This window comes from Amblyomma americanum, chromosome 11 (genome assembly GCF_052857255.1).
Source record: "Amblyomma americanum isolate KBUSLIRL-KWMA chromosome 11, ASM5285725v1, whole genome shotgun sequence".
Lineage (NCBI taxonomy): Eukaryota > Metazoa > Arthropoda > Arachnida > Ixodida > Ixodidae > Amblyomma > Amblyomma americanum.
The window spans coordinates 32,870,584-32,883,738 of NC_135507.1; the positions used below are offsets into that span (position 1 = coordinate 32,870,584).

General features: G+C 43.0%; 1 protein-coding gene across 1 annotated transcript in view; it reads left to right on the top strand.

The window, feature by feature from the left end:
- The window catches only part of bt (projectin protein bent), a 206,807-nt gene that overhangs the window by 105,932 nt on the left and 87,720 nt on the right, over positions 1-13,155 (top strand). Inside the window, exons 27-39 of the mRNA XM_077644518.1 lie at positions 3,073-3,343; positions 4,165-4,304; positions 5,025-5,166; positions 6,063-6,204; positions 6,876-7,000; positions 7,097-7,235; positions 7,366-7,496; positions 7,627-7,713; positions 7,840-8,046; positions 9,399-9,701; positions 10,674-10,831; positions 12,157-12,301; positions 12,754-12,898. Of these exons, the coding sequence (XP_077500644.1) occupies positions 3,073-3,343; positions 4,165-4,304; positions 5,025-5,166; positions 6,063-6,204; positions 6,876-7,000; positions 7,097-7,235; positions 7,366-7,496; positions 7,627-7,713; positions 7,840-8,046; positions 9,399-9,701; positions 10,674-10,831; positions 12,157-12,301; positions 12,754-12,898 (2,135 nt within the window). The remainder of the gene's footprint in view (positions 1-3,072; positions 3,344-4,164; positions 4,305-5,024; positions 5,167-6,062; positions 6,205-6,875; positions 7,001-7,096; positions 7,236-7,365; positions 7,497-7,626; positions 7,714-7,839; positions 8,047-9,398; positions 9,702-10,673; positions 10,832-12,156; positions 12,302-12,753; positions 12,899-13,155) is intronic.

Consider the following 13,155-nt stretch of genomic DNA (forward strand, 5'->3'; position numbering starts at 1 on the left):
CGTCTTGCCACCGTAACGGGCACCGTTGCAGTCCTAACCGGGACTGCTGCTACAATCCTCCTCCTCTACAGGAGGATGAACTCACGATCCCTCACTCGTCGACGCTTCGGCGGCGATCGCTGGCAGAGATTATTCCCGATTGGCCAGTTCTTCACAAGGTCCCAAAGGAGAAGATGGAGGTTGGGCATCCTTGGCAGCCTAGCAGGCTTGTGCTCTCCACTTTCTCTTCTCTGAGCCGTTCTTTTCTGGCTTTATTTTCCTTATTCCGCTTTGCAGGCTGCCTTTCTTTCTTTGCAGAATCTTTTCCCCTTTCTGTTTTACTGTAGCGTTCTTGTTCATTTGCCTTCTCTGCACTTCTCATAGATCCCTTCTGTCTGTCTCTTTCTTTTGTGTTCTTTTGTTCTTGATAATCACTCCCTTTCCGGTTCTTTCCGAGGCTATCCACTCAAGCCTCAACTTTTCTCATGTGCTGCTTGCTGCACACTTTATGCATGCACTTTGTACTCAAAAGACTTCTATCATTCTAGTATTTCTCTGTAGCCGCTTTCCTCTTCTGTAGACTTGCAGCTCATCCTCAACTTTGTTTCTCAACGATCTACGTTTTGGCAGCTCCTCCTTTTCGAGCCTGCTGCAATCAAGCAACTCTTCTTCCTCTTATGCTCTCATTCTGCTTTCAAACATGATTTCTGGCAGATGCTTCTTTTGCTTCCCCTGCTCTTTTCAGTTCCATTTATTTGTTTCTGTAGTGCTTTTTGCAAGCAGCGGACCCAGAACTCCTCTTGAGTTTTCTTGAAATGTTTTGCCAGCCTTTGGGCAGTCAGTGTCAGGTGACAGGCTCTCTCCATTGTTGGTTTCTGTTCTTTTTTTTATGTGTAAGTGTGTGTATGTGTGTTGTTTTTGACTATCTGTCTCTGTGCTGTTTTACAGCACATGTTCTGTCCTCGTCTTGTTGTGTCTTTGCCAGTGTTCAGACACTGTGTGTTTTCGTTGTTTGTGAGTAAGTCAAATGACTCATGACTAAACCTGCCATGAAAAGTAAATTGTTGGCCTTCTTATCTCTTGTTAATATGTTAGTGTAGGTCTTTGTCTCACATTATGAAGGTGCTGCTGGGCTAAATGTTAATGGCACGTGTGGCACATAATCGTACATATTTAATTCCGACACTGTGCGTAGTGTTTTCTCCTTAAACCAAGATAACGTGGCAGCAGGGGTAAGTTGTAAACCGAGGAATTTACCTTGTGTGTAAAGATTAAACGCTTGCTTACATAAAAGCCAATAGTTGAGCATTGTGGGACTGTGATATGCACTGTCTTGCTTCAGCAAGAATGCCGGTTAAGCTCATATGCCACTTGAGTTGTGTCTTTCATAGGTATTGTCACATTTTGTTTAGTCTGATAGCCTGTGGAGTCCCGTTATGTGTGTCCTGTGTCTTTTTGTGTCCTTCCAAGTTTTTCCTCACGTGTCTTGTCTCCCCTGTTTGTGGCCTTTCAACGTCACCTCAGACGTTGGACCTGCACCCTCCTTGGGAGAGTAGGCGACAGTCTCTCGCCGACATCATTCCAGACTGGCCGACGCTGCACAGAGTGCGCCGAGGCAGCGAGGTTGGCCACTCGAATGATGCAGTTGTCTTGTAGCCTCCGTCTCACCCGTGTCTCACAGCTTACAGTGCTGCTGGCCGGATGTTGTTTCGTTGTGGCTTGCGGCTGCCTCTCTCTGTCCTTCCACATCTTTCTTCTCGCCCAGTTCGCATCGAATCTCTGCTATCAGCAGCCGAGCTTTCAGTATTTTTGTCATTTTGTTCTTTGTGTATTGTGAAAGAATTCTGCCTTGCTTGTTGTGTCCTGTGTTGTGTTGTATATTTTGTTTTTCAGATTTATGTTGCGCACTATAGTAAAATCGAAAGCATGAGTAGTTATGCTGCAGTTGCCTGACTTGATCAGAACATTGCGATTGGCAGTTGCAAAGACTGGTTGTAAACTTGGAAGCGAAAAACACCGGACAACGGACAGAGTAAGGGACCACAAAAAACAGGTTCACGAGCGCTTGTGGTCCCTTACTCTGTCTGTCGTCCGGTTTTTTGCGCTTCCAAGTTTACAACATGCATCACCAACTAGCCCGGCAGCTTGCTCTCCTGAAGAGACTGGTTGGCTGGTTGATTTGAACTTTACATTTTTTTCTAGGTCAATTTTTTATAGCATGAGTGGCTGAAACTGACTTGCACGCGAGTCTTTAGCTTTACATGAATGTCAGTGTATACATGGAGTATCAGCTTGATGAAAATTTCTTAACATAAGTGCTTGCAATAGAATAAAAATGCATAAATCTTACCTCTCAATTGTTGCACTAGTGAACATGAATTGTTTGTGTTTTTTTCTTCTGCTTGTTAACCTGCTTGCTTTATATGGTTTTTCTGTTCACATGCATACTTACAAACTGGTGTTCTTACTGTTTCTATTGATGTCAATTTTTCTTGCCAGAGTTATCTGCATGCATTGGCCTTTTTCACTTACTGTATGCATTTCACTTACAAGAACCAAGTTATATACGTTCTGTGATGATGGACATTGCGTAACGCATGCTAGTATAGTATATTGCTGGTATAATTCATGCTGCTGGGCTTTTCGGGCACTCGGCTATCTGCGGGCCAGAATAAACCAGCCTGTATAGTCACCAATTTTAAATCAATGGAGCAGATGTCAAACACAAAAGAAGACGGAGCACTCAGACGCTTGCTCATAAATGGGCACTTCCCTCTAAGTTTCACGACGGCGGTGCAGCTGCCAGAGAATAACTGCAACTCTAATCCCACCAGCAGCTTAAATAACCTCAACTCAACCTCAACTCATCTCGTTGAAACTATGTGAACCAAAAACATTCATTGAAAAAAAAAAAGCATTTGTTGAAACAATGTGAACCAAAAAATAAACATTCGCATCATCTGTTCGAGCAAACAGTGGGTGAAAATCACTGCTGCTATTTGGCTGTTCACGACCGGATGCCATGTCCAGTGGAGCTCTACAACAATGTGCGGTTCTTTCGCGTCATTTGCCTCCTGCCCCGTCCCCCCACAGAAACCAGATGCCTTCCTCCAGCCACTGGAGAATGTGCACGTTAAAGAAGGCCGGGACAAGCAGGCGCGCTTCCAGGCTGTGTTTTCGAAGAGCGGTGTGAAGGGCAAGTGGTTCCGCAACCGCCAGGAGATCTTCATGGGCAAGAAGTACCACATGACTAGCCAGGGAGACCTGCACGTCCTCGAGATCATGAACCCGACGGTTGAAGATGGGGGACGCTACACACTCACTTGCCTCGACACCAGCTGCCATGGAATACTGGAAGTGGATGGTGCGTTGTTTCGACTGCATACAGAACACTTTGCATTAGCTGTCAGATTGGCTAGAAACATTTTAGCCTTTGGTGGGGCCTGAGGAAATAGGACATCCAGCAATATGATGGGAGCATCTTGAAAATGCTTGTATGGTATTCTTCTGTTTCTTGCATATTGAGGTTCTGCCAGTCTTCTACTTTCTCTAGAACAATGCTGTGTTCTGATATGTTTATGTTGAAGGACGATGACTTGACTAAATCTAATGTCACTGCATTAATAGTTGCTGCAGGCTAGTTATGTGTTCTTTGTGCTACAAGGTGCTAGAAATATAATGTGAATCATTTGCTTATAACTTGGCAAAACCGCGTACTACAAAAATGGAAAGCCTGCCATTTTGAAGTCTTCACCAAGAGTTGCATGCTAATGTTTTGTTCTTTTCTTTTCTTCCCCTCATACATCATTCTCATTAATGTCAGTGATACTACACAACTTTCACCTTTCTTTCTTTTACCTTGTATAATTGCATACAATTTTTGAAGTAAGAGACGTACCAACATTTGAGCTAGTCGGTAAAATATTACGGAAAAAACAGCGCAAAAAGACAAGCGCTTGTGGTATCTGTTCTTTCTGCTTCCATTGTCTTTTTGTTATTCCAAGAGTAAGAGGTATGCTGTTGAGAGAAGGGTGTTTTCGCAAAACCTCTGACCTCACATTATAATCTCACCTGAAGTATACATAAGCACAGTTATCAATGTTAGTGACCTGAATGTTATTGTGGCCACCTTCTAGTATGTGGTCACTCTAGTGATGAATGGTGTTTGTGATCTATCTCACCCAGACCCGGACCCAGTGTACAAGTTTGTCAAAAAGCTTCCGTCAAAGTCGCAGCAGTACACCACGAAGGAACTGGTGCTTGAGTGCACCACAAACAGCCACAAGGCCCCTGTTCAGTGGCTCAAGGATGGCAAGAAGATTGCTGTGAGTTCTTCTTAGATTCACTGCTCGTTTTCGATCGCTGTTGCAGTAAACAAGAAATTTGGAGTCCATTTTCTCATTGCCTTTTAAGTGTTCTGTGTCGTTAGAATAATCTTCAAGCCTTAAAATTGTGTTGTCGGGTACTGGCTCCGAGTATGTGCTGTAGAATATAGCCTGAGTTTTTTATTCTCGTCAAAGCAGGGGTTTTCAATGTTTTGAGCCTTGGGGGAACCCCGTTGGCTTTCAAAGGGTGCTGAGGAATTCTGTGTGTTGGGACTTCCGTCCCTTACTATCTGATTTGCATGCAAGAAATGGCATGTAGGCACACTGTTACGTTAAAAATGGCCAAATCCAAATAATGACTGGCTGTATAAATAAACAGCCTGTATAAGCAGTTACAGTATGATTAGCCTGAAGTTAAAGTGGCTAAAGAAAATGTTGAGGTTGAAGCATGCGAGGATTTCAGGTACCTGATGAACCCAAAAAGCACTACAGTGAACCCAACGGTTCAGTAGAACCCACTTTGAGAACCTCTGCTCTAGCGCAGGCAGTTAATAATTTACGTTTTTACGGTTCATCGGTTAGTGCTTTCAGCTTGTTCTCGTCAGTTCAGCTATTTAGCTTTTTGGCATTTACTGTGGATCTCACTCTTTTGTGCCTGCATTTTATTTTTGTATGTAGTTGGCAGCAACAGCGTGCAATTCTTCTGCAACTTCTTTGCAGGCAAGCGACAAGTACGTAATTGAGCAAGACCAGTTTGGCAAGAAGATACTGCGCGTTCAGGATTGCACCCTGGACGACACTGGTGAATACACCTGCAAGATCAGCGCAGATGAGAAGACCACGTGCAAGGTTACCATTGCAGGTGAGCTTGAACTGAGGCTTGGCACAAGCGATTTACAAGCGCAAGAGCTGAATGAGACATTGCAGATGATACACCTGGGTGTGACAGCTTGCCTTCCTCTTTGCTACCTGCAGGCAGTGCCGGCTTGTCTTATAAAACAGAGCAACTCGAAAAAATCAATTTGTTTCATTGTCACATCATCGAAACTCGGGAAGTCTTTAAGGAATAAATGTATCTCTTTGAGTTTGCTTTCAAAAATGTTCACAAATTTTTATCTTTTTGTGCAGAGTGGCATATGATCTTTCATTTTATGCATGCAATAATGAATATTAAGAATAAAATCTTTCAGCGCTAAGCCTTTGGCGTGCGACCGGTAATGTGATTGCCACTTGTTTTTTGGAAGATGTTGCATTACACTCTAAACATGAATACACCCATATGGGAGTAAAAAGGGTGTAAGCTGTCCTCTTGCACATTCAATTTACACCTTTTAAAAGGGAGTATGCTACAGGGCAGCTTACTCCCTTTTTATTCCTTTCTGTTTAGAGTCTGGGGAATCCATGTTTGCAGCCATGATTTCAAATAATCTGGAAGCAAAGAACATGGCACATTATGTTTTGTTAATCATGGGTAGTTTCATTGTCATGGAAAATAAATCAGCTGCTGAGTAAGCTGCTTGTATAGAAGCATTTGCTTTTTGTAATTGTGAGAGCAAAGATGTGTGCACAAAATTTGTAATGCTAATCTTAGATATTGTATTTAGCGCAACTTTTTTCTGTTGGCAGCAAAATGGACGTGTCTATTGTGGTGCAGTTTTTCCTGTCTGTAGCAACTCAGTCAAAGCAGTGTTGTTTCGTTTACTCTAAAGGAGCAGATATAAGTCATCGTATACAAAATGCTGTGTGTTATTCTTGCAGAGCAACAGTTCCAGTTCATGAAGGGCCTGAAGAGCTTCAAGGTCTTTGAAGACGACTCTGTCACCCTTGAATGCGAGGTGGACGAATGGGAGGCCAAGGTGCAGTGGTTCAAGGACGGCAAAGAAATCAAGGGTGACAAGCAGTGAGTGCTTTTTCTAAAGTAACGCTCTTTTTTTCAGTGCCCTTTCCTCGTGCTAGGTAGCTGACTCTAGTGTTATATATTGAAAAAATAAAAAAATGCTATTAGCAGGCTCTGGAAAAAATGCTAGGCTTAATTTCCGTGTGCTTGGCTCTCAATAAGTTCAGATGAAATCGTGATTTGGATTAAGTAACTGACTCAAGCATCCGGTAAAAAAAGGAAATGTTGAAAATACGGTGACAGCCAGGAAGAATTTGATTCAAAGTGTTGCATGTCATTTGCACCTGGCTCCTTGTGTTTCCTAGCTGTCTTTCATTTAGTTTTTTTTAGCTTTTAACTATTTATCTTAATGAACCAGCTTGACCTACTAAAAAGGATAGCACATGAAAAGCATTGTAGGTCATTTTATTGTTGCTTTCATATGTAAAGGCAGGCCATTATATTTGATTCATTCACTTCACATATTTCTTATTGAGATGTACCTCCGTGGTATAGTTTAGTACAGTAGAGGTGACTGTGGCATACCATATGGCTCTTTTTTTGCCTGTGATTTACTGTTCAAATTTTCTAACTAGACTGCCACGTTAAGTTGGGTCTGCATGGCTCATCTATCGGAGACAGCCGAAGATAGCGCTGCCTCTTCAGCAAAGAAACTCGAATTTATTTCGTTGCAGCTACGAAGTGGTGGCAGAAGGCCGCAAGCGTCGCATCAACATCAAAAAGGCCAAAATCACAGACGAAGGCAATTACGTGTGCAAGACCAACGCCGACGAAACAAGTGGAGAACTTCTTGTGGAACGTGAGTAACTTTCCAGCCTGGTTTGTTTAAGTCCTCAAATGGGATTCTTTTTATATAACTTGCATTTTCTTGTGCGGTTTTCATTTGTCCTTGCAGCGGCCAACAAGTTCAACAAGAAGCTAAAAGATGTCGATGCCCTGGAACGAGAGCAGGCCATCTTGGAGGTTGAACTTCTTGACAGGCACGCCCCGCTCAAGTGGTTCAAGAATGGCGAAGAAATCAAGCCAAATGACAGGTATGCGGTCATTTTTTTTAGAAATAACGTGCAACAGCCTTGCACAAATAAAGAGAGCTTTTCCTCCGTTTCTCGTTTAGTCCTGGCCAAAATTAGTATCTCTCCTTCATTGTCACTTTCTCTCATCCAGGATCAACATTAAAATGCTTGATGATGGTCGTCACCAGCTGATCATCAACAAATGTGAACTTGATGATACTGGCGACTATTCCGTTGAGTGCAAAGAGCTCAAGTGCGCCTGCAAGCTCACCGTGGCTGAAGGTAAAACCATGTCAACAGTGTATATACGTTCACAGTTCATGCTTGACAAGGGTCACATTGCTTTGATGGGAAAAACATTCTCACCACTCAGATGCAAGTATGAGTGTTTATGATAATTTGCTTTTTGCAGCTGAAAAGGCTCCTGTCATAAAGCTGGACAAAACAGACTACACTGGAGATACTGGAAAGCCATTGACCATTGAAGTCCCCTACAGTGGTATGTCTTGATTTATCTTTTGTTTCTGTCTCACAGCTCTGCCTGGATTTATCGTGATGTGTTACTATGATGGCTGCCTGAATCTGTGCTTGGTGCAGTTTATTTATTTATTTATTTTTATTCCAGTGACCGGTGTGAGGACATCAGACGTGGTTGGAAAGCTGATGCGCAACGGACAGCCAGTTCCCACCAAGGAGGTTGATGTTGTCATAAAGAACGACATGGCAATTATAACCTTCCGGAAGCCTGTCCGTGAGTCATCTGGCCCCTACGAGTTCTCTCTTGGCAACTCGCAAGGAGAGGCAAAGCTCCCGCTCAATATCAACATCCTCGGTGAGTAGAAAGTCTATCTGTACTGCTTCTTCGTCAGTTGCGTGGGCTGCGCGCATGGTAGCATTTAGGGAAATTTCCCGCTATCCATTTTTATACAGTTGTTACACCGGGTGTGCCAGCTAACTTGAGCCGAGGCTTAAAAAATAAATTATTAGAGACATGCGAGTGAAACCAGTTGAATATTGGTGACAACCACCTTGCGTACCACAGGCAATTTTTTGTTTCACAATTAATTAATAGTTTAATTAAGTTTAATTATCTAAATTAAAAAAAATATTGACTTTAGATAACAAATTGCATTTGAAAAGTTGTCGAGCACCTTCAGATATCCTCATTCCATCATTTACGATAAGAAAAACTTCACGCGTGTCTTTTTTTGTCCAGTTCTAAAGAAAGCCTGCGAAATACAAAAATAAAGCATGTGACTAACACATTTGCGCGCCACAATCGGGCTGCTCTCAAACATGGTTTGAGCAAACGAAATCACCTGCAGCCTTGACTCGACAGTCCCACAGAAGCGGAAAGCTGATATGTTGGCAGCAGCAACTCGCACTATCATGTGTGCCAATTGGATGACGCAGACGAAAAACCACCGCCAACAATCGGTCTGCCGCTGCTACGAGGCCATCGAGTCAAGGCTGCAGGTGATTTCGTTCGCTCAAATCATGCTTGGCAGCAGCACGATCGTGGCACGCAAATGCTTTAGTCACGTGGTTTATTTTTGTAATTCGCGGGCTTTCTTTGGAGCTGGGGAAAAAAAGACACGCGTGAGGCTTTCTTATCGTAAATCATGGAATGAGGGTTTCTGAAGGTACTCGACAACTCTTCAAATGCAATTTGTTGTCTAAAGTCAATATTGTTTAAATTTAGATAATTAAACTTAATTAAACTATGTATTAATTGCAAAACAAAAAATTGCCTGTGGTGCGCACGATGGCTGTCACCAATATGCGACTGGTGTCACTCGCCTGTCCCTAATAATTTATTTTTGAACCCTTGGCACAAGTTAGCTGGGACACCCGGTATACCTGGTGTTCCTGGCTGGGGTGCTGACTAAGGCTTGAAATGAAAGAGGGTGACGATAACGCTAAGAGGAGACAGGGGAGCAGTAGAGGGTTTTTTGCTTTACTGCTTTCATTAAGAATGGAGATGGAAAGACGACAAAAGTACATAATGTAAAAAGGGATGCGCACGCCTAGTGTAGGAACAACTCGCCTACCTTCCACACTACTCTGATGTTTTTGAGGTGTGGTACTGAAAAAACATTGCATTGAAAAGGCAGGTTTTGCATCACGAACTGAGCAGGTTCACTTTGTCTCATTGTACCTTTGTGTGCTGTTCTCGAACTTCAGATGTGCCTCAGCCACCCGAGGGTCCTCTCGAGGTCACCGACGTCTTCAAGGATCGCTGCAAACTCAAGTGGAAGCCGCCAAAGGACACGGGCGGTGTTCCGCTGCAGCACTACGTCGTGGAAAGGCAGGACCTGGGTGTCAGGGGAGGCTGGACCGAAGTTCTCACCACCGAGGACACTAAAGTTGATATCACTGATCTCACACCCAAGAAGGAGTACAAGTTCAGGGTGCGTGCCGTGAACAAGAAGGGCGCATCCGAGCCACTCAACGCTGACAAGACGACCCTGGCCAAGGATCCCTATGGTGAGCCTGACAGCTTTCTACCACTTGTATTGTTGTGTTCTCTATGTTCATGATTTAGACCCTGTTCAGTTTGTATCTGTTCTTTTTCATTAACTTTTCAAACGTTTATTGAATGATTGCACAAATTATTAAAGAGCTCATAGGCTTGTGCTGATACGTACTGTCTACAGCCTATGCAAGGGCACCTTTCACACAATGACATGTGATGAGGACAAAATCATGGACTTTCATTTAAAAATTTCTTTAAAAACTTCGACACAAAGCAGAGAACTGCTCAGAGCATGGATGCGCGCAGTCAGGGTTGCACATTCATGTTCTGTGCTGTTTCCTGTTTTGTGGTGAAATTTCCAAAAGCAAAATAATGCAAGACCATGACAGTAACCAACTAGCCTAATTTGAAATGCTATTAAAGTGCAAAATGTTTCATCTTAGCAAACTGTTGACTGTGTGGTTCTGTACATAGTTTTAGCACTTTTTTTTTCTCAGCTGCACTAATAACTCTCGGTGACAGTTTTTTAAGTAAATAAGAAACTAACTTGTTGCTGCAGGACGAATGTAGAATTTTCAACAGCTATGCTGCCTGGGCCAAGTTTCTCAACGACATCTTCTTTTGGGTCCCTGTACTTACTATGTAATGTCAAAATGCAAGGCAAGGGCCAGTATCCGAGATGCTTATCTCTGATGAAATGTCATTACAGTCGACTCAAGATCTAAGGGGTGAGAATGATAGAGGAAAGGCTGAGAACGATGAAGACAAGTGAAAATGAGATGATTACACTTGTGGTTGCTTCTGTTTGTCCTTATCTATTGTTGTGTTCATCCATGCAGTACCCATGAATGCATCCCGACTCATCCTATTCTTTATTTTTCTGCGCTGCAATATTTTATTTCTGCGAATAAAAAGAAAGGTGGCATTCGTGTACAGACAAGACAACAGCACATGTATTCATGCACTTACCGGTTTACTTGCAGACGAACCCTCGAAGCCAGGAAATGTGGAGGTCACTGACTGGGATGCCGACCGGGTGGACCTCAAGTGGCAGAAACCCGAGAGTGACGGCGGTGCACCCATTGAAGGATATGTCATTGAGTACAAGGACAAGTTCTCCAGGGACTGGGTTCCCGGTGCCGTAAGTACTCACTCAATGCATTTACAGTTGGGAGCCTCCTGCAGAAAACTGGAACTGTATCCGAAAGACGGGGGTCAACAGATTCACGTAAAACTGAGGGAAATGTTGCGAACAGTGCTGCTTGTGAATTGTTTTCGTACTTCAACCATTTCTGCATAAAAGCACTAGTGCATGCGAGCTACAGCGAGCCTTCTATCCTGTTTTATTGTCATTAATAGACAACTGGCCATAATATTCTCTATTGTTTAGAAAGGTGTGAAACATATAGGCTCACTCAAGGATTTACACACAGTAATGCAAAGCTGAAAACTGCCAGTTTTTTTTCTTTGAAACCTTTGAAAAGTGCAGTGTCAAGGCAGGTTTTGCTGCATGGTTTAACTGATTCTGTTGTTTGCTACAGATCAAACTCCATCATTCTTTCAGAAAGGCATTGTATGTTGCTTTAAAAAAATATAAACACAGCACAGCTGCATATGCACAGACTGCTTGAGAGCTGCCTTAGGAGCTGCCTAGGAGAGTGCTTTATAGAAAAGCAATGCAATACAGCATTACCAAAGCTTCAAAGCTTGGAATAAGAACAGCAATATAATGATGTGACTTGAGATCTGATGATATATTCCTAATTATGCGTATTAGTTAAAGGTATCTTGCTTTTTTAAAATGCTTAGCAGTTAATAATGGCACTTTCTGATGGACCTTTACTATCCAGTACAGCCTCAGCTGTGATGTCCAGGAAGACAAAGTGCATCATAGTGGGGAATCAAACTGCGAAACTTCTGGCTCTGAGCCGGATTTGTTACCTTCCAACTTGAGCTTGAATGTGTGGAGGGAGAATTTTTGCACGGTGTTGTTCCATCGTAGCATTTGAGGCTTCACCTTATTTCTTGAGGCCATACTGCTAAGCATTGAGAACATCATTAAGAGATACTACAGGAAAAGGCAGTTTTACTGCGACAGCAGCTAGCAAGCAGTTTCGTGCTTCTGTGGCATTGGCGTCATTGGCACAACACGGAGGTGAAACGAGAAGCAAAGGAGAGTGGCCGGCCTTAGCCGCAGCACAAATTATTAGCATCCTCTGTTTGTAGCAGTGCAAACTAGTGCTTGTGCGATTCGAGCTTCTGATTAGAGAGGGCACCACTGGATGGAGCGGCAAACGGCACATCCAGCAGCGTGAACAGCTGTCTCAGAATGTCGTGTTACATAGGCATGGTAACCATTGGCATGTTTTTTTCTTTGCTGTTTTCTTTTGCTGTTTTCTTATTCTCGCTCGTCGTTGCATCATTTGAGAAAAGTCGGAGTGATGGTATTACATTTTGAAATTGCAGAAAGTTCCAGCAGACAAAACAGAAGGTAGAGTGTCGGACTTAAAGGAGGGAGTCCAGTATGAATTCCGAGTGCGAGCAGTTAACAAGGCTGGACTTGGAGAGCCCAGTGACCCAACCAAGCCAATCATCTGCAAGCCTAGATTTGGTAAGGAAAGCACTGCTTTTAAAGACAGAATTTTCAGCTGCATGAAGTTGTTTATCTTTAGAGGTAGCGAAAACTGTTTATCTTTGTCAATGTTGTATGAGATGTAATCTTCACCAAGCTCACTTGTCATGAATGTTCATTTGGCTGTCATTTTACTGCAGGGGTAACTTGGTTTTTTTTAACTGGTCAATGACCTGCAAAGAGTTTTGGGATACTGGTAGAGAAAATGAGACATGCAAAACTTGCTGGGTCATGCAAATCTTTCCTATGGCTGGGAACTTTTGTAGAGAAAACTGATATAATGTGGTGTGTAGAAAAGTTTGCTGCAGTATTTTTACCAAGTTCTTGCTTGACAAATTTCCTTTACATTCTGGTTATTTAACTGCTGGGTCACTTGCCTTCCGCAAATTTCATGTCATTGAAATTTTTATGCTGTCCTGCTAACTATGCAGTGAAGCCATTCATCCTGGGTGATGGTCTGAAGAGCATGACTATCAAACGAGGTGCCACAATCAAATACGAGATTGACTTCAAGGGCGAACCTCCACCAGAAGTGGTCTGGGAGCGTAACAGCAATGTGCTCAAGGCCACTGACAGGCAAGTCCTCTGTCAAAATTAAATGCCATATAGATGTCTTCATCATCATCTCTCTTTCTAGGTCCTACCTGTGTGAAATGTCTTTTCTGCCTGCATTTCTGAGGTTCTGAGGTTGAGGTTTCCTTGTATACTAGAGTCTGTTAAGATGACCGCCGTGCATATGTACAGTACAGTCATTACATTAGTGGAATGGAATTTCTGTTCAGCCCACTTTTGATGTTAATTGTAATGAGCCCAATGATGTGGATCCATCAACA